Source organism: Euprymna scolopes, chromosome 21 (genome assembly GCF_053919585.1).
Source record: "Euprymna scolopes isolate OS-2025 chromosome 21, ASM5391958v1, whole genome shotgun sequence".
NCBI classification, from domain to species: Eukaryota; Metazoa; Mollusca; class Cephalopoda; order Sepiida; family Sepiolidae; genus Euprymna; species Euprymna scolopes.
This window is the reverse complement of record NC_136502.1, coordinates 45,839,693-45,861,966: the sequence shown is the minus strand read 5'-3', so window position 1 is coordinate 45,861,966 and position 22,274 is coordinate 45,839,693. Positions and strand designations below refer to the sequence as shown.

Here is a 22,274-nt window from a genome sequence, read left to right as displayed (position 1 = left end):
TCGTTGTAATGCTCTCTTTCTGCTGACTGGTTTTCCTTTACCTATAGCCGTATTTTTTTTAAGACTAATGCTAATAGGCATCTCCTGTCTTTGCAATAATAATATTTTCTTCTTGTTTGCTCCTTACATCAAGTGGTTTCATGCCTTTTCTGGAGCGATTTCTATAATAGGAATGTCAGGTACTGTATGTCATCTTTCCTTGACCGGGATTAACATGCAACTGTAGGCTGCTTATGAATTTGATATTCCCTGTAAACTTCCTCCTTTATAGAGCTGACACCACACCAGGTATTACTGGTTTTAAGAAAAGAAGAGAAGAATATCAGTCTGGCAGAGTTAGCTACTGTGGAACCATCTGCCCTGCTATGTTGGGCTGAGGTATTATTCTCATTAGTCCTAGAAGGCAATCTCCTTTGAGATGCTAAGCTTACCAGTCAAGGATATATCTGTAACAATCAGTCCGATGGCACGTGAGCCAATTGGGACTGCAATGGCTTTGCTTCTGTAGGGCTGAAGTATGGTTCTGAGTAATTATAGGAGGTCAACGCTCCCAAGCTTTATCTTCTCTCTATGAAAAGGACTCAGTTCATTATTAACCGTCTGAGACGCCTCTACTGACGGAATGTCTATGAGGCTGCTCAGTGATGTTTTACAGGCCAGAGTGAACCACCTTTTGTGTCCTGGCCTACAATCTCCACCTTCCAATCTTGTGTCACATCTCCTTACGATGGGAGGAGGTAGGTAAATACCAGACATTTTTTTTGTAGGGCGAGAGTGTGCTATCTGTGATCTTGTTATTTCTACCTTTTGGCCTTGTACCACATCTTACCATAACGGGAGGGAGGTAAATGCCGTCTAAAATCTATAGATTTTAGTGGTGTGAGTATAGAAAGTTTAACCCTTAGGCCGGTCTAACAACAATAATGTCACCTATTGTCTTAACGGTATAACAACATAAATGTTGTTTTGCCATGTGCTTCATTCACGTGTATGTAACTAACACTCCCAATAAAAAATGTTTCAGTCTAGTGACTTTATTGATGAGTGAGTGAGCTGACATTGTCATTGGGGTAGAAAATGGCGGCACCCATGAATTCCGGTGATAAAGTCTGATGCAATCGGAGAAATCGGCGATTATTGTTCAACATAGAGGAAGTTCTAGATATTTTGAATGACTCTGATAACAATTATGATTCCGAGAGTTGAAGTGATGTTGAAAGAAATGAATTTGAGTAGTCTGAGAATGAAACTGACGATATTTATGAACCTGTTGATTCTGACTCACTAGAATCCGGAAATGATGCTGACAACTCAGATACTGATGTTGGTGATCACCTAGCTCCAGTGTGTGCACATAGGCCTGCCCCGAATAATGTCCCCAATGATCTCTGAGTGACAATTAAAGATCTGCAGGCTGACAAGCCATGAATTTTCCATGATTCCACTGCTCACTGTGGACCAACCTGGACTTGAATACCAACTACTTCCCCAGTGACATATTTGGAGTATTTCTTTGGGCCCATCGGTGATAACATTGATTCTCTCTGGGACTTTTGTAAATGAAACAAATAACAATCTTGTCTGGTGGTGAGCAAACTCAGAGGTGTTGCAGCAGCATTCCAGAACGTGGTCCTGGAAGCAAAGTGTGTGTTCATTATTCTGTGTTTGCACATGGGGCTTATCAAAATGCGCACAATGAAATCATATTTCGAAGCCAAGCATTTTTCACAAGATGTTCCCATGTTTTGAAAAACCATGAAAGAGGCAACATTCAATCTAATTCTTCGATTTCTGCATGCCTCTGCTGACAGCTTGAAGGAGCCACTTCGAACAAGCCCTAACTACGGTCCGCAATACAAGGTTCGCAAATTCCTGGATCATCTCATAACAAGGTGGCAAAGTGTTTACAATCTGTCAAAAACAATATCAATCGATGAAACAATTATTGGTTTCAAGGGCCGATATTCTCTTGTCAACTACATTCATATCAAGAAGCATCATCAGTTAGGACTGAAGGAATAAAACTTTGCTGATTCAGAGACTGAGTACATGCACAAGGTGATATATCACACATCAGAACTGAAGGTGTCACAGAAGAGGCAGCCATTTGATGTTTGTGATAAACTCTTGCAAAATCATCATGGTAGACACCACCATTTGTTGGTTGACAACTACTACACAAGCCTCCCTTTGTGTACAGAAATGCTGAAAAATGATATTTAAGTCACAGGAACCATTCGCGCTGATAGTCGTGGTTTACCTGGAAATATCAAGGGGAAACTGAAGGTGAAAGGAGACATTGTTGCAGTGCGCAATGGGCAGGTGTTAGGTGTTTCTTGGATGGACAGAAAGCAAATTCGTTTGCTCTCAACCCATGCTTCTGCGACAAAGACAATTGATAAGTCCAAGTATGAGAACTAAAAAAAAAAATTATTCCTTCTGTGGTAGCTGAGTACAATGCCAGTATGGGTTAGGGTAGATGTTTCTGACCAAATGACTGACACCTATGCTGCAGAAAGGAGGTCTGTAAAGTGCTGAAAGAAAGTGTTCTTCTATTTGATAGACAGAACTGTGACAAGTGCCGACATAATGTACAAGATAGAATCCAAACATCGATGGCCAAAAAATGACTCATCATGAGTTCTTGATTGATGTGGTTGAAGGACTGATTGGGCATTACCAGCAGCCCAGGAAAAGAGCAGGTCATCCAAGTTTGGGTAATGATTAAGCTAGATTCACAGCACGACACTTCTGTGAGACTATTCCAGACAAAAAATGAAAAATGTGTGTTGCCTGTGGGAAGAACCAAGATGAAGGCTCCAAAGGCACAAGTTTAACACTTGGTGTCATGAATGTGGAGTCGAATATGTCGAAAAGAATGCTTCCAGGCATACTATTCATAATGAATGACGACATATAGGGCCTAGAGACATTGTATAAGTCAAGTACAGACAGTTTCCAAGAGGTAAAATGGGAATATTCATTTTATTTATTTATTTATTTATTTATTTACATGGAGGTCACCACTTATCAAGGTCCGGAAGCCACTCGAGGATAAGGATTATTGCGTGTACAGTAATCAATGAGATAGTATCGTAGTATTGGATATTTGATAGGGTATCTTACTTAAGAGAGAGGTTTGTCAGGAATTTGTTTATGTTGGACTTGAAGACATCCAAGTTGTAGTCAGGTGGGAAACAGGCAAACGGAAGAGAGTTCCATAGTCGTGCACTTCTAAGAAAGAAGTTTTGTTCATGGAATCTACGTTTTGATTTAGGCACAGATAAAGAGTGGGAAAAATTAACGACAATAGTTTCAGCTAGACGGGTGTTTTTCATGAAAGATTGGTAAGGGAGGGACCAGAGATTGTAGCTCAGATGAGCACTTGCCATGCTATTTTGGTATATAGAAATGAGAAACGACGAAATGGATGTTTCATTCAATATTTATAAACAAACTTTAATTGTCATTTTTGTTAGTAGCTTGGGTGGAAGAGAGAGATGTATTAGTATGAGAGTTCAGTGTTCGTACACGCACGTGTTTTAATAATTGTCGTGAGGAGTTCCTTGTGTGGAGATGAAGATTAGATATCCGACAGTTAGATATAGGTTAGGCTTGTTTAAGGAGAAAGAAAGAGACAGGTGTTCCTGGTGAATATGTAGAATTAATATCATGCTGGCTGGCTGAGGAGCAAACAACTCCGTCCACACGTGTTTATAGCTAGTCGTGGCCAGAATGAAGGAAGCCGCTTGAAGGAGAAAGAAAAGACAAAGACTCTGTTCCATCTGCCTGTTTCCCACCGGACTACAACTTGGATGTCTTCAAGTCCAATGTTAACAAATTCCTAATGAACCGCCCCCTTAAGTAAACACTTCATCAAATCTTCACACGAACGTAATGTACTTGCAATAACCCTTATCCCTGAGTGGCTTCCGGGCCTTGATAAGTGGTGATCACTGTGTAAAAAAAAAAAAAAAAAAAAAAAAAAAATTTCAGTGTGTTGCCGTGTTGTCATGGGTGTGTGTGAGTTGTATCGACAAGGACAGTTGTTTAGCATGACAAAGAATGTTCGTTTGGGTACGGCACGTGGTAGCAAGTAGGAGTTTGAAGAAAAGCTTATTTTGTACTCAAATTAGGCCCGGGGGGGGGGGGCAAAGTCCCCTGGCAATGTTTGCTGTTGGGCAGACCAGCAAGAAAAAAGAATTAAAGGTTCGTGATTTCGCCTTTTATATACTCTGTCACGTGACTGAGAACTGGCTTGTGATTGGACAAGCCAGGAGGAAATGGATTTCAAATCTCGAAGTTGTGAGAAGTAGTTCCTGCCTGTTTGGCGACCGTCGGCTGCTGCAGATATCTTAAAGCATTTTCATGATACATCACAGAATTCACTACTTTTGGCCCCAAAAACTGATCAAACCATTGTATGTTCCAGGTGTTCTGGACCGACCAAAGAGTAAATTTAACTGCCTTGTGATTTTGCATTAAATAAATTCAAACTGCTGATAAACCATAAAGGGTATAAGTCCAAAAATTTAAATTTCTAATTTAAAAAAAAAACAAAAACACTGAAAATTTTTTATGATGTATGTACCTGTCACAGAGCAAAAATGTCATAATCCAAAAAGCGTGCAAATCGATTATATATATATATATATATATATATATATATATATATATATATATATATATATATATATATATATATATATATATATAAATGGGCGGGGATTAAAGGAAGAGAATAAGATCAATTCTTTAAGAGGAAACTTATCAGGATAATGTAAAGAAAGCTCAACAAATTGTATTGGAGCTTTTATGGAAATTAATAAAGAAAGAAAATAACGACATAAACCTATATAGTAATATATATAGATTTAATCATATATGTATACACACACACACACACACACACACACACACATATATATATATATATATAATATTTTTTACGATTTTTAACAGTTAATAGCAAATCGTAGACATTACAAGGCTGGTTTTAATCTCTATTTTTGGAGAGGTTGTTAAAGGTGGGGTAACCCGTGATGAATTTTAAATATGGCTGAGCGAGATAGTTCTCGCTTTCTCAGAAAATTTGATTTTCTTAGTTAAAAAAAAAATACTTGATCAATTTACGTGATTTTTTTTTTTTAGTTTGAATTCAGAACATGCATCGTAAAACATATAGACTAAACCAAGCCAAAAATGCAGACAAAAAAAAAAAAAGAAAAAACTGAAAAAAAAAAAAGACTGGATTAATTTACGGGTGGGAATAATTTGGTCTATCACCGCCTGAGAAATTTCGCCTTATTTTGGCGTTATTAATTTAACAAAGTTTTTTAAGTTTGTTTTTTGTTTTTGTTTTTTTCGTACGTTTCGTTTGTTATAAATTAATTTTACGTTTTCTAAATGTTTCCAGCCAAAACAAAAACGCTCCCAGACGACCTAGCTATATCCCCAGCAGCCGGTAAGTAAACATAGATATTTATATATGTTGACATTTGTTTTCTGTTTCATCCTGACAATAATATTTGTTTAAATATCTGCGGTTTTTGTTCGGATTCAACTTACTTAGATTTACGAACTCCGACGCCGAAGCAATCAAAATATGAACCATCGTTTTCGATCTGAAGCCAAATCCACAAAACTTCCTCCAGTTTCTTCCCATTGCAATCTAATCTCTTCCGATTGTTTGTTTCCAGTTTATTTTTGGTCAGCCTCTTCTTTTTTCCATGAGGTTTCTATTGGAGAATAGAACACTTTGTTAGCAATTGCCTGCGGTCAATCTTAGAGTATGTCCGAGGCACAGGCAGCACAGACATCGTTTGCAGATTATTGACGATACTACGTGCGGTTTCTGACTTCTTCGTTGGTAATTCGATCGCTCCATTTAATACCTAGAATTTTTCTAAAATCATGCCTTAGAAAAATTTTAGTATTCAGCTGTAATCGTTGAAATATATCGATTATTTCGTTCGTTTTTTTCGCCTAAAGTTGGTCTAAAATCGATTGTTCGAGTTCAATTGTATCCTTTTTATTCTTACATAAAATTCACATTGGCTTTTTAACGTCCATGAATTCGAACATTTATGGAAAATTCTTGTATCCTTTTACAATAAATCCGCCAGAAACAAAGTAGGTAAAAAGTACAGAATCGTTCACAGTGGAGAAATCGTAAGCAAAGCAGCAAATGCCATGTATAAACTTAAAAAAACAACAACAACAACTTTCAGCATTTTAAAAGTATATAGGTCGGTAGACAATTAAATTCTACTTCATCTATAATATAAATCCCACCTGTCTGTTTAAATGTATGTATACATATGTCTGCCTAAAACTTTCGCCAGAAGCAACGGATTTTCACGAGATCAGTATCGTTTCGAAGCTCGACCCTTCAGACAACAAATATCGAAAATTTGGCTAAAAACATTAATTCCTTCACCCTCAACTCTTCACCCTCAACTGGACACTTTTCTACAAGGAGGGGTCAAATTTTTGTGAGCCATTTTTGCAAGTTATCGTATCAGTTGGATTGAATTTGCCTAATTTTAATGTTCCGAACTTCCGTTCGTGTCATGAAATAGCGGTAAGACATCTGATTTTCTTTCACTTTCTTTTCCACCTTCGCATCACAGGTTCAAGCCTACCTGTCTACTACCACTGTTGTTTGTTGTTTTTTGTTTTTTGCTCAACACACACCTCCAAACACCTGGGCAACGCCAGGCACTCGGGCTAGTCTATAATATAAATCTCACCTGTCTATTTAAATGTATATATGTATGTATGTGTCAGGTCATGTCATATGCTACTGGTACCATGTAACCCAGTACTACCTGCCTCATGGTTTGGTCACCGGCAGCTAAACTGGTTCCGCCACCAGACTTGTTTGGTGAGGAGGGTGGCTAGTCTTCCTGAAGGATTAAAAACAAGACCTTCCAAAGAGCGAATGAACCCTTTTTCGGGGTCAACGACCAACTAGCACCGTTTGTGTATGTATGTGTGTGTTGGGGTGGAGGGGACTCCCGTAAGCCATGGCGAAGGCAAACTTTCTAGGAAAAGGAAATCTCTGATTTAAAAAAACCATAAAGCGGGAGACCAGTATCCGCATTAAGCTGGTCTGCAGTTTAACTTGTTGCTGGCTATCTTGCTCTTGCTTGTTGCTGGATCTCAACATTTTGAACCGAAAGAGAGACTTAGCTGTCGTACAAAGCTAAGACTCTGTAACATCATCTGTGTATAGATACTCACTCTGGCGTTTGTCTGTAAAAATGGTCCTGTGGCGATGAAAAAGTTGTGACGCGTGGAGGCTTGAAATGCTGGAAGCATGTAATAATTGATCTCAACGACCATCTTTAGTGTCATCTCTGCTTGAGCGTGTGAATTCACCAGTAGGACTAAAAAAATAAATAAATAAATAAATAAATTAAAAAAATAAATAAATAAAAAGTCATTTTTGGGCTCATGGACTTTAAGTGTCTGAGGGAGTGGCATTTGTCTGATAAGACGTTGCAATCATCACGTATGTATGTATGTATGTATGTATGTATGTATGTATGCTGGCAAACAGTGGGCTAATTCTACAAATGTCCTTTCCCAATTTAAAGGGGAGCTGTTTTTTTCTGCTGTTGCTACTGTCTTTGTGGTTGGGTAGGTGACGAGACCATGGTAAAAGCAGGTGTGTTCTTCTGCCCTCTGCTTACCACTGTCTTCCATTCCTCCCCCACTCTTCTCAAGAGTGTTCCTGATCTTGGGATTGGTATTGGTGCAAAAGCTGGACGTATAACTCTTGCTGATTTTGGTACCGGAACTAGGGCAACCTGTGGCATTGGTTAGCTGGAAATTGCTTTTTGGGGCAATTCTCTACCTTGCACAACAACTGTAATATTCCAGCACTGCTGAAATTCTGTTAAAAGCCTGCCATATCAGATTTATGGCAACCATATAGTTAGGCATGTGAACTCTGTTCCTAGACCTTACTGGGTTTACTTGTTCTACATCTCCAAACTTGTTGAAGTAAGCTCCAAGATAATCCTCGCATGGCTCAGTTGGGATGTTGCAAACATGGACCCAGTTTCTCCTCCTACCCTGTTATATGAACTGTAGTTTAACTCATTAGTTACTCATTTGTTTTAGGGGGTCATTCTGCTTCCTCTTTAAAAGAGAGCAGAATATCTCACCTGACAAAGTTCATCTGGCAGATGTAGATTGCTATGATATTGAATTTCTTCAAGAGCTTCACCATGTCCTCCTTTTTGCGTCCCAGGAGATGATTTTTTTTAGGTCTGATGTGACCAGGAACAGAACCCTGTCCTAAATCACCTTCTATGTGCCAGGCACAGTGCACAGTACTTCTATGTACTGCTCATATTTTGTAAGATAAAATACTTTATACTTCTGTGGAAATATTTTTCTCTGTGGTCCCCCCACTGAGTGGACTCCCCAGATGATGTCGGTTTGGCCTTCCCTGATTCCTAATGATAGAACCAGGGCTGCCTTTACTCCTAAAACATTGGTTAAGACTGCCCTTTTTCCTTTTCTTCTCCATTGTTAGAGGAGCTCTAGCTAGGGCAGCCATTTTTTAAGAGAGTAGCAAAGGTTCGATGACTAGTTCAGGGGAGTAATTTTTGAAAGGTTTGGGCAACCTGGTTTGGTTTTTCTCTCAGCGGTGTTTTGGTTTGCCCTAATATTTGGGAAACTCCAGTCAGAGGTGTGTCCCTTTAGGGGAACATCCCTTGATAAAGTCTTATCTGTTTCCTTTGGTGATATGCCCCGTATACATTTTTAGTGATCGTAGCACCACAGCCGGTGTTTATGATATGCTTTTTTCATCTATCTGTATATTTTACTGTTTATAATATTTCTCCTGAAATAATGAATGCCAATATTAATAATATTAAGAAAAACGTCTTTTTGTTTGTAAAATTAATTCTCATTCTCAGTTTTATATTATTTGAATAAATAAAATGAATGTTGCTTATTTATTTTAAACTAGCCTGGGTGGCCAGCGTTGCCTGGGTGTTTGGAGGTGTGTGTTGAGCAAAAAAAAAGTGGTAGTAGGCAGGCAGGCTCGAACCCATACTGCGAAGGAGGAAAAGAACATGAAAAAAAAATGACATTGCATCCATCGCCGAACCAGAAGTGGTGAAGGTTTAAATTAAGGCTAGTCAATTGAAAAGAGGCGATGACTTTTGAAAATATTGGTGAAAAAAGCAACCCCTCCTTGTAAAAAAGTGCCCAGTTGAGAGTGAAGGAATTAATGTTTTTAGCCAAGTTTTTGCTATTTGTTGTCCGAAGGGTCGAGCTTGAAACAATACCAATCCTGTGAAAATTCATTGCCTCTGTCGAAAGTTTTAGGTAGACATACATACATACATACATGCATACATACATAATAGATACATAATGTTGTGGGGGAATCACCCTCCAAATGGACTGTTCTATCCATTATATAAACCATAGACCTTTTGATCCCAGGTGTGGATTAAATACCAGAGTGGTGACATTTATACTTTTTTCAGTTGTAACCTTTTTATGTTGTTGTTCCAGTAATACATTGTTTAAACTCTATTCCGTTGTTCTATTTTCTTTGTGGCTTATTGCAAGCCATAACACTGGCGACATTGGATTCGGAGAATGTACTCACATTTAAAAACAGTGTTCTAAAAAACTAAACACTGACGACATTGGATTCAAGGAGCATACTCAAATCGAAACTAGGAACGACATTGAATAAAAACATACTCGCGTTGAAATAGTATTCTATAAATACTAATGACGTCGGACTCAAACGTTATCAAGCCTAAGGAAGTGTCTAAACACTTGCAACTGGCAACTGAAAGGTTCACAGTAACTAAAAAAAAAGACAAAAAACGCAGATCATTACGAAAAAAAAAGAGTTGAAAAGAAAAAAGTTTGTCACAACTTTCAAAGATAGTGCTGTACTTTTGCAAAAAGAAAAAGGTTTGTCGCGACTTAGAAAGGTAAATTTTTATACTTTTAGAAAAAGAATTTATCACTTGAAGTTTTCGCTGCTAAAATCGGGCGTTATTTTGTTTTCTCTGGAGAAAAATATACACTTGATTTTTTTTTTCTTTAGACAATGAACTTTTTATATATTTATGTTTTTTTTTCTGTTCATTTTATTGTCTGGAGGAAGAAATAAGAAAGAATAAAACAGTTTTGTAAAATTCAGCGAACGTTTTGAAATTGCTAATGCTGACAAAGCAAAATGGTCGAATTAAAAGTAGCGTTGTAAAATTTGACCAAGTTGCATATCGATGCCGCAAAGCATCAGTCACGATTCGAGGAACAGCAAAAGGAATTGCAAAAACAGTTAGCGGAATGTCAAATACGAACCGAGGAACAGCAAAAGGAAATTCAAAAACAGTTAGCCAAACATCAATTACGAACAGAGGAATTACTTACAGAAATTGTTAGGAATAATGTGAATACAGAAAGCAATTCAGCATTTTCTCAGAATACAATATGGACCGCAATAGACAATTTTAAATACAAGGAAAAGGAAAAATCATTCGCAGCGTATTTTCGGCATCATAAAGATTTTTTTAATATTGACTGCAGCAACTGGTCTGATCAAAAGAAAACCAGACTTCTACTACGAAAATTGGAAACGGCTGAGCATAATAAATTCGTGGATTACATCTTGCCTTGGAAAACAGCAGATTTATCATTCAATAAGACGGTAAATTTGTTAACAGAACTTTTCTCGCCAAAAACGTCTCTTTTCCATAAGCGTTGGAGATGTTTGAATGTGGTAAAAGATGATAATGACGATTTTTCTACCTACGCAGCTGTAGTGAACAAATACTGTGAGGACTTTAAGTTGTCTAAACTAACAGCAGACGATTTTAAATGTCTTGTGTTTGTGCAAGGGTTAACCTCGGGAAAAGATGTGGAAATCAGACGCAGAGTTCTTACAAAATTAGAAAATGAACTGAACTTAACACTTCAAAAATTGACTGAGGATTGTCAAAAAGTAGAAATTATAAAAAAAAATGCAAGAAATATCGAAGCAGGCATTGCGAATATAAAAAAAGTAACTAAGAAAAAACCATCGAAATGGCACACAGACTCAGAAAAACTAAAAGCACCAAGCGCTTGTTTCAGATGTGGTGGAATACATTGGGTAAGGGATTGCCCATTTTTAACAAAAAGATGCCATTTATACAATAAGATCAGTCATAAAAGTTTTCACTATAGGAAAACTCAGAATAGAAACCGTGTACGTCAAACCAGGACTAAGGACGTCATAGATGAAAATCTACGCAAATACGTAACGGTTAACATTTTCGGCAAGGCTATTAAATTCCAATTAGACAGTGGATCGGATCTTTCAATAATAAATCTCAAAACGTGGAAAATATTATGAAAGCCAACTATGTTAAAAACTAACAGAACGGCGACGGCCGTTAATGGTACAAAAATTTATTTTGAAGGTGAAATAATTACAAACGTCACTTTACGAGGGAAAACAATAAAACTAAGATTGTATGTGCTAAAAGATAGTGAGAACCTGTTCGGTTCTGACAGCATGGAGGAGTTTCGTCTCTGGGATCTTCCTATATCCACATTCTGCAAGAAAATAGATACCCGCCCAGCAGAAACGGAGAAACTTATAAATTGTTTTAAAAAAGAATTCACAGACGTATTTACTCCTGGCCTGGGGAGATGTACAAAAATGGTCGCTGTTAAAACCTGGCACACAACCGGTGTTTAAAAAGAAACGTAATGTCCCATTCGCTTCCCTAAACAAAATAAATCAGGAACTAGACAGATTAGAAAGCATCGGTATACTGGCTAAAATTGAATATAGTGAGTGGGCTGCTCCGGTAGTTTACATAAAGAAAATGTCCGGGGAAATTCGCATTTGCGCTGACTTCGCAACCGGACTCAACGGGTCCTCAGAAGATTTTTACTATCCATTACCTAGTCCAGAAGAAGTGTTCACCAAATTAAATAGCGGCAAGTTTTTTTTTAAGATCGACCTTGGACATAATAGTAGCTAGCAACGCTAGTCAATATGGCGCCGGGGCGTGCATGCTACATCGAATGCCGGATGGCTTGAAACAGCCTATTGCTTTGGCATCACGGACTCTCTTGCCAGCAGAAAAGAATTATTCTCAGATCGAGAAAAAGGCCCTAGGAATTATATTTACAGTTTCAAAATTCCACCGGTTCTTGTACGGAAGACATTTTTTTCTACAAACCGACCATAAGCTATTGATATCCATTTTTGGATCAAAAAAAGGACTCCCAACATTCACTGCAAACCGACTATTAAGATGGGGAACTATTCTGCTGAACTATAATTTTACAATTCAATTTCTCCCCTCAAAACAACTAGCCCATGCAGACGGTCTATCGAGACTGATTCCTGCCAAAATGGAACCTCTTGAAGATTCAGTAATCGCGGCACTATATATTAATAATGATGTAAAAACCATGATAAACAATATTATCCATGAACTGCCGGTCACACTTCAGGAAATTAAGTCAGAATCCCTAAATGACAATTTCATTCAAACCACGAAGCAGAAATTACCACTGGATGACACCAGTTCAGACATTTTTTCTGGTTGCAACGAAATACTGTTATACAGTGAAAGGGTTGTCATCCCCCAAACCCTTCAAAAAAGAATTCTCAGCGATTTTCACATGGGGCATCCAGGAATAAACAGAATGAAAAGCCTAATGAGAAGTTTTGTTTATTGGCCAGCTATGGACCAAGATATTACCGACAATGTGAACAGATGCAAAGGCTGTGCTTTGGCTGCAAAAGCATCACCGATAACATATAAACCTTGGCCTAAGGCTGAACAACCATGGTCGAGGATCCACATCGATTATGCGGGACCTATGGAGGATTTTTATTATCTGATAATAGTTGATTCTTACTCTAAATGGCCAGAGGTACTAAGATGCAAAAAAACGACCACGGCAACAACAACAAATTTTTTATTGGAATTGTTTGCTCGGTTTGGGGTTGTAGACTGTTTGGTTAGCAACAACGCTACACAGTTCACCATGACAGAGTTCAGAGAATTCTGCAAGGTGTATCAAGTCAAGCATATTATGACACCCCAATACCACGCCAGAAGCAACGGCCAGGCTGAACACTTCGTCAATACGCTTAAAAGGGCATTAAAAAAGGCGTCCGGTACACCGACAGAAAAGGCTCTTCAGCAATTTCTGCAGGTTTACAGAATCATGAGAAATCCGAACAAACCAGATGCGGGATCCCCAGCAGAAATCATGTTTGGACGGGAAATAAATCCGTATTTGATAAACTGCTACCCAAACACATAGTACACAACAGAACCTCTACAATGCCAACGAAACGGTTTAACAGCAGAGATAACGTGTATTTTAGATATTTTAGAAATAACATTTCCTTTTGGGAACAAGCACGATCTTACGAAGAATCGGCCATGTTACATACATCATTCAGGGCCCAAAGTTCCAACATAAGAGGCACCTGAACCAAATCAGGAAACACTTCTACGAGGATCAAGAAGAACCACCGCAGGACGGCAGTGAGGCGATTGAAACTGTGTATGACTGTTTTGGCATAGACCCTCCAAAAGGGATGTCAGAACCGAGACACTATGGCAGAAAGAGGAAGTGCACAGACCCCTTGGTGGTCTGCCCCAAAAGGAAGAAATACTGATTTTCACAACTGCGGAAATCAGCTTGGGAGGGGGATGTTGTGGGGAATCACCCTCCAAATGGGCTGTTTTATCCATTATATAAACCATAGACCTTTTGATCCCAGGTGTACATTAAACACCAGAGCGACCCTCGCCTACTCGGTGACGTTTACTACTCTTTTCAGTTGTAAACTTTTTACATTGTTGTTCCAGTAATACATTGTTTAAACTCTATTCCGTTGTTCTGTTTTCTTTGTGGTTTATTGCAAGCCATAACACATACATACATACATATATTTAAACGGACAGGCAAGATTTATATTATAGATTGTAACAATTAGGTGTAATACCATGAAAATAATGCAATAGTTTCTTTTTTGTTTTTTGTTTTAACTATTTAAGTCAACGATGATGACCGAATTTCATTTATGATATTATTTTTTATGTTTTTTTTTTTTTACTCTTGTTCACCCCAAAGATAGTATATTGTCACTTGGATATCAGAGGTTACTATTTGAAACCATGTAAGGAGATGAGCACTGTGTCTGTTCACATTTAAACGTTTGTATGTTAGTATGGTCAGGAAAGCAGGAAACAAGGAGGGAATTCCAAAGTTTAGCAGTCCAATGAAAGAAGCTATCAGACTAGAAGGTCTTCCAGCATCTAGGGACCTCAACAATGGTGGGAATTTTCTGCTAGACGGATCTATCAGGTGCATGTACATCGAGGGGATACAAGTGCAATGAGTTTGTCAGAGCACATTCTAAAGAAGTACTTGTAAAACAGATACGGAGATGTAGCATTATGGTGATCAGACAGAGATTGGAGCTTGGTCGATAGTGTGGAACCTATTAGATTGGCGACTATTTTTTTGATTGCTGAACAATTTCTTTTAAAATGAGTCAGTCTAAATTTTGGATGCACAATGGCATCAAATAAATGGTAATGTCCTCTTCTATGTTTTTTTGTATGCAACCTAACACTGATACCGCTTGACCAATCATCACAAAACTTGGTCAAAATATCGGGACGGATCTAACTTGGGACTGGTTTAATTTTGGAATGTCTAGGTCAAAGATCGTGCTCACAGAAAAGGTAACTCCCTTGGGGATAACTTTGGCCCTGTTCTTTATAGAGACTCGATGTTTCCAAATTTGATATAGGAAGTTGCTGCTTTTTACTAACAGTAGTAACTATGCAAAACTTCAGCATGAGTTATCAACATTTCATTGGCATAACTTTCGGAAATTGGGGGTAAAAGTGCAAGGAGTTTGTCAGAGCAAATTCTATAGAGGTACTTGAAAAGCACATGCAGGGATGCAACATTATTGTGATGGGACAGGGATTGGAGCATGGTGGACAGTGTAGAACCTATTAGATTAATAAGTATTTTGCGGGGATTGTTGGACAATTTCTTTTAAAATGGGTACAGTCTAAATTTTTGATGCACAATCGCACCAAATAAAAAGTACTTACCTCTTCTATGTTTTTTCGTAATTTGGAGAAGTAAGGTGCAGATAAGACATTGGTGTTATAGTCAGTTAACATAGTTCCTAACTTCCGGCGTGGCTGCTACCGGAAGCAAGGCAAATCAGTTCCTTTGCTCTTTTCTCTCACACTTATATCTCCCCTGTGTATGTACTCGTCTTTTTATTACGTTTTTACAATCGTTCTTTTTTTTATTTAATAATCATTGAAAAGTTTTTTCGGTCTTATTTTAAATTAAAAATTATTGAAATCAGTTTGATTTTTTTTTTTTAAAGAATTAATGAAAAGACCTTTTAAAATCTTTATAAACTATTGTAGGGATATTATGTATTGGATAAGCTTTTTATGATATTTGAAATTTTTTTTATTTTGATTCTATTAATTATTTTCACGTTTTCATAAGCATATATTTATTATGTAAATTCAAATAAAATACTTTTATTTTTTTAATCAATAAATATGTATTTTTATAATTTCATAAACATATTTCTTGTAAAATTTAAAATAAAAACTTTACTTTATTTTTTTAATTTTGTTATTAAGAGTGCAAATAAACACTAAGTGCGCCATTTTTATTTGTATAATTTTGTTAATTTTGATTGTATATTTTTAAATAATGTCCTTTTCTTATATTTTATTTAAATAAATCGTTTCACAACAGAAATACTGAAGAACAATAAAAGTGAAGGAACTGATTTGCCTTGTCACCGCTCCCGGTAGCGCTACGCCGAAAGTTAGGAAGTGCGTTAGCTGATTATAACCAACATTAACTCATTCTTAAGTTGTTAGGCGAAGAAGGTATGCAGTCTCACAACTGACTTATGTTTTTGTTGTTTTTTTTTTTGTATTTCGTCTTCAGTGTTATTTTAGGTGATTTGAAAATGGTTGTGCAGAGTGATAATGTATGAAATGGCACAATATTGTACAGATTCAAAAGAATATTGTTTTTTTTACTTTCAGAATTTTCTTTAACTTCTCTTTTTTCCTTAATTTTAATTATTTCTTAATTTAATTTTTTTTTTTTTTAGGTTATTACGTATGTATAAAAGAAAGTTTCAGCATGGGACTAAAAAATGAAAAAATGCTGACCAAGTAGATTTCCAATTGTGGCGGTCCTGTAAGTGTCCAGAAGAAAAACACAACTGGGTGTTTAGTGGAAACAAAATATATTGAAAAGAAAAACAAATAAAGAGAAATGGTTATACATCAGTCCAACTGCCAAGTCTGTGTAACTTGTGCGTAATGCCAAGAGGCATATAACTCCCAGTCTTTATATAAGTAGAAGAGGTCATTATTATCTCTAAGGTGGGCACCACAACAATTGCAATACAGAAAACATTGTGGAACTTCTATAGAGTCGCACTAGATGCTTTCAAGAACATTTGCCAATTTTGTTACTGTTGTGGACCCGTAAGTGCCTGGAAGAAAGACACAACTGGATATTTAATGAAAACAAAATATATTAAAAGAAAAACAAATACAACAAATGAAGAGAAGTTGTTATACTTCAGTCCGGCTGCTAAGTAGGTGTAACTTGTGCATATGCTAAATATCTATTTGTAAATATTTATACAAAATAAATAAATACGAAATGTGGCACAAGGCCAAAAAGTGGCGGCTTGGGGGTAATCATAACCAGAGCTAGGACAACAGCATATTCTTTTCATTGTTTTGATTCTCGAGTGTGTATCCATTGATATTTTATCTACTTTTATATAGAGTGATGTGTTTCTCGGTTGATTAACTGTGTCAGATATATACTCGAGAGTCAAAACAATGATAAGAATGTTCTGTTGTCATAGGCCTAATGATAACTTATTTAACATTTGTTTTAACTTAACTAGACACTTTCACCACAATATCAGAATCACCCCATGAAAAACCTACTTTAAACGTGAAATAACAATATATACATGATGTGGGGAGTTGGGGGATAAAAATTTTATATACAAAAACACTAATAAATAATATTTACAATGAAGAATTGGGTGTTAGTATTAGAACCCCCCACACACATACACACACTAGGAAACATGGCAGATAAGCAGTTTTGCCAATCGGAAAAGGATGTAGGTCCCTCCCCCCAAAGCTAACTTTATTCAAAAACGCTGAAAGTGGGCCTACATCTTTGAAAAACAGCAGATCTGTCACCTAACTGGACTTGAGAATGGTGATTATCAAATTTGTGTGCAAACGCCAGGAGACATATTCTCCCAGTCTTTTATAGTAAGTGGAAGAGTTTATTATTATCCGTAGGGTGGATACACTACAACACTAATCAAACTGGAGAAATTGACCACTTTTGTATGCACAGGGCAACATGGAAGAGTTGTTGGATTTGATGATAGAAATGCCGCCGTTTCCTTGTGTTAATTGAGTATGTAGTCTCACAACTAATTTGTTTTTATTAGTTTTTTGCATTTAGTCTTTGGTGATCTGATGATCCTATTTTTGAAAATGGGTGTGCAAGGTGATAATGTACAAACAAACACAATGTTATACAAATTAGTATAATGCATTGTTTTATTTCAGAATTTTTTTTTTTTTTTGCACTTGTCTTTTTTTCTTTAATTTAAATTTACATTTTATTCTGTTTTTAGGTTATCGTATAAAAGAAGTTTTGGCAAGGCACTAAAAATGAAAATTTCTGACCGAGTGGATTTTTAAATCAACCATCTTCTTATGCGTGGGACAAAATGGAAGATCTGTTGGATTCTGCAATGGGAATGTCCCCGTTTCCTTGTGAATTGTGCGGAAAAACTTTTTCTGAGAAGAAGAACTTGCGCTATCACATGAGATCGCACACGGACGATATTTCCTGCACGTGTGACGTATGTGGGAAATATATTTCAAGAAAGGATAATTTGAAATCTCATATGAGAATTCATACAAGGGAGACGCCATTCAATTGTGAAGTTTGCGGCAAATCTTTTGGTCACAGCAACACGCTTAAAGTTCATGTAAGGACGCACACTGGCGAGACTCCTTATGCATGCCGGGTCTGCAGTCGAGCATTTTCATTACAATTCCAGCTAAAAAACCATATGAGAACTCATACCGGTGAAACTCCATTTCAATGTGACGTTTGTAGTAAAGTCTTTTTACGTAAAGAAAATCTTCAGGTCCATATGAGCACCCACACAGGCGAGACTCCGTTTCAGTGCAAAATGTGTGGCAAAGCTTTCTCGCACAAGAAAATGCTTAAGACTCACGAGAGAAACCATAATGGGGGGCAACCTGTTCTATGCGAGTTGTGCAACAAGACTTTTCCGAGAAAGTACGAGTTGAGCGTGCATATGAGGGCACACATCGACGTGATGCCGTTTAAGTGCGAGACATGCAACAAAGTTTTTCTCGCGTCGAGTTCGTTGAATAATCACATGAGGATACACAAGGGCGAACTCATGTTTGCTTGCGATATTTGCACCGATACGTTTTCAACGAGGGAACATTTAAATATCCACATACGGGCTCATGCTGGAGAAATGCCATTTCCGTGTACGCTGTGCGAGAAAGCGTTCTCTCGGAAGGAGAGCGTTAAGATTCATATGCGGACTCACACTGGAGAGACCCCGTTTCTGTGCGAGTTTTGTGGTAAGACGTTTATTCGCAGTAAAACCTTACGAATTCATATGCAGACTCACACAGGGAAAAATCGCCTTTCTTGTGGTTTGTGTACAAAATCTTTCCCCCATATAAAGTCATTAAAAAACCACATGAAAAGTCACGCTAATATCAGCGCATATGATACAACACTGTCTTCCGTCGAAGAAGATGTTGAAAATTACTCGTAAAAAAAGACACGCCTTTATATGAATTTGGATTATTCAAACTACTGTTCTTATCTTTGATGTTTTTATCCGAACATTTCGGCCAATATAACCTTGAGATGCAACTTATCGAACTCCTGAATCTGCACAGAATTTCAAATGAATAATTAATCCATAGGACAGCTTGCCCTCATTCCATCAGCACTAATATCCCAAGGCGCTCTCTGTTTTTTTTTTTGTAATTCAGAAAAAGCAAAATTATACTTTTTTATGCTTCTGAATTTTTGAGATGAAGATTGATAATGTATATTATTTGGATTACTGTTATCTTTCATGATTTTTACACGTTTTGGTCGATGTAACCTATGACCTATTTTGGGTATCTCTTGTCAAAATCAAGAATGTTTCCGTCAGCCATGACTAGGTAGAAGTCTTAAGTAGTTTGTAAAAGCATGATTTTCAGGTTATTTATATAAATGTGTATTATTTGGAATATTGTTTGCATTTTGAATGCTTTTCTCACAAGGTTTTGGCTAATGTAACCTCCGACCTTTTACAGATTCATTTTGTTGAACTCATGAATCTATACAGAATTTTGAATAGATATTTAATCCATGGGGCTGCTTGCTCTCATTCTATCAGCACTTGTGTATAACATATCTCAAAGCAACTGACCTTGATGACATTCCGATTATAGTGTTGAAAAAGCTTCAATCAAAATCAGCACTTGTGTATAACATATCTCAAAGCAACTGACCTTGATGACATTCCGATTATAGTGTTGAAAAAGCTTCAATCAAAATCAGCACTTGTGTATAACATATATCTCAAGGATAAAAGTTAGCAATAGTTCATTTGTTTTTGTAATTCAGAAAGAGCAAAATTATGATTTTTTTATATTTCTGAAGTTTTGTAGATAAGGATTAATAATTATATGGATTGTTCAAACTACTGTTCTCATCTTGAGTGTTATTTTAACAATGTTTCAACCGATGTAACCTCCAACCTTCTTCAGGTATATCTTGTCAAACTCTGGAATGTTTCTATTGAACTCGAGAGTTTGCACAAAATTTCAAATGGAACTCTTTATTTAATTCGGGGAGTAGTATGCTCTCATTTCATAAGCCATGATTGGGTAGAAGTTTTAAGTAATTTGCAATTGTATTGAACCTTCAACCTCCAAAAGAGTGTCACTTACGGTTAAATTTTACCTAGTACATTGTTTGTTACATCATGTGTCCTTGCAGATAATTAAATATAAAAATGATGAATTTTGGAAACCTTAAACCTATTCTTGTTTTTAGATGTACAATCTTGCTATTTATCAATATAAATCTCTACTTATTACTAATATATATATATATATATATATGTATATGAAGCGACCAGTTACCGGTGATGGAGATAAAGTGGCAACAAGTCACTTACTAACATTTCTTGGAAAAATAAATAAAAAATACCGTAAGATTGGCGTGAAAAAATAATGATGTAGATTTATTTATCGGAGAGTTACATGGAGTACATCTAGTGAGTTCTTAGGGTAGAAATCCTTCTGACTGAGGAAATTGTTTTTTGTAATAGCTGGTTTAAGGAGTAAAGGTTATTAAAAAGAAGAGCTCATAGAATAGTTAAAATCCACATGGGTTTAGAGTTCATGGTAAGAGCATGTGTTGAAAACACGTGTTTTTTAAAATAAGAGTTCATGGGAGTAGTTAAAAGTTTGTTCGTTACGAATTGCAACAAGAAAATGCCGCGGGGCTTTCCTTACTTTAGCTGTAAGCGTTGCCATTTTTTAGGGTCCTTTTTCTGGGCGTCTTAGTCCTGGAGAATTACATATTTTATACACACGTGGTGAAGGCTTTGCTTAGTGCCGCAAAGGGAAAACCCGTCCTACCACGTTGAACTCTAGCCTTCTAAAGAGGAAGGGAGAAGTCCCTTATTTCCTGTCACATGATTTTTTTGAGAACCGGAAACGGTGACTTCTAACTAATTTTCCTTGTCAAGTTTGGTTCCAGCGTAGTTGCTACATATATATATATATATATATATATATATATATATATATATATATATATACCAAGTTAAAGGTATTCAAGAGGGAAAACTCATTAATTAAAACGAAGTTATTAAGAGTGCTCAATAAAAAGAGCAAAATATAATATTTTTATTGAGCTCTTTTAATAACTTCGTTTGATTCACAAGTTTTCCTTCTTGAATACCTTTAAATTCATGAATTAAATTATATATATATATATATATATATATATATATATATATATATATATATATATATGTATATATACATGTGTATATATACATGTATATATATATATGTATATATACATGTATATATATATATGTATATATACATGTATATATATATATGTATATATACATGTATATATATATGTATATATACATGTATATATATATGTATATATACATGTATATATATATGTATATATACATGTATATATATATGTATATATACATGTATATATATATGTATATATACATGTATATATATACATGTATATATATATATGTATATATATATGTATATATACATGTATATATATGTATATATACATGTATATATATGTATATATACATGTATATATATGTATATATACATGTATATATATATGTATATATATATGTATATATACATGTATATATATATGTATATATATATGTATATATATATGTATATATACATGTATATATATATGTATATATACATGTATATATATGTATATATACATGTATATATATATGTATATATACATGTATATATATATATGTATATATACATGTATATATATGTATATATACATGTATATATATATGTATATATACATGTATATATATGTATATATACATGTATATATATATGTATATATACATGTATATATATATGTATATATACATGTATATATATGTATATATACATGTATATATATATATATGTATATATACATGTATATATATATATGTATATATACATGTATATATATGCATATATACATATATATATATGTATATATGCATATATATACATGTATATATATGTGTATATTTATATATACGTATATATATATGTATATATACATATGTATATATATATATATGTATATGTATATAGTAAGTTATAAAATGTATATGGCGATTAAGCTACACTGAATATTTCGCGTTTCATCCACTCTAGGACACTTCAGGCTTATGCGCATAAGCCTGAAGAGTCCTAGAGTGGATGAAACGCGGAATATTCAGTGTAGCTTAATCGCCATATACATTTTATAACTTACTAACTAGCTCTACCTACGTATTGAACACTTTTGAGTAAATACTT

General features: G+C 35.8%; 1 protein-coding gene across 1 annotated transcript; it reads left to right on the top strand.

Annotated features, from left to right (window-relative positions):
- The first annotated feature begins 5,284 nt into the window (after nucleotides 1-5,284).
- LOC145242200 (uncharacterized) lies at nucleotides 5,285-19,229 on the top strand. The gene is made up of 2 exons (XM_080105196.1): nucleotides 5,285-5,464; nucleotides 17,753-19,229. The coding sequence occupies exon 2, from the start codon at nucleotides 17,849-17,851 to the stop codon at nucleotides 18,944-18,946; it is 1,098 nt and encodes a 365-aa protein (XP_079961322.1). The 5' UTR covers nucleotides 5,285-5,464; nucleotides 17,753-17,848; the 3' UTR covers nucleotides 18,947-19,229.
- Nucleotides 19,230-22,274: the final 3,045 nt, after the last annotated feature.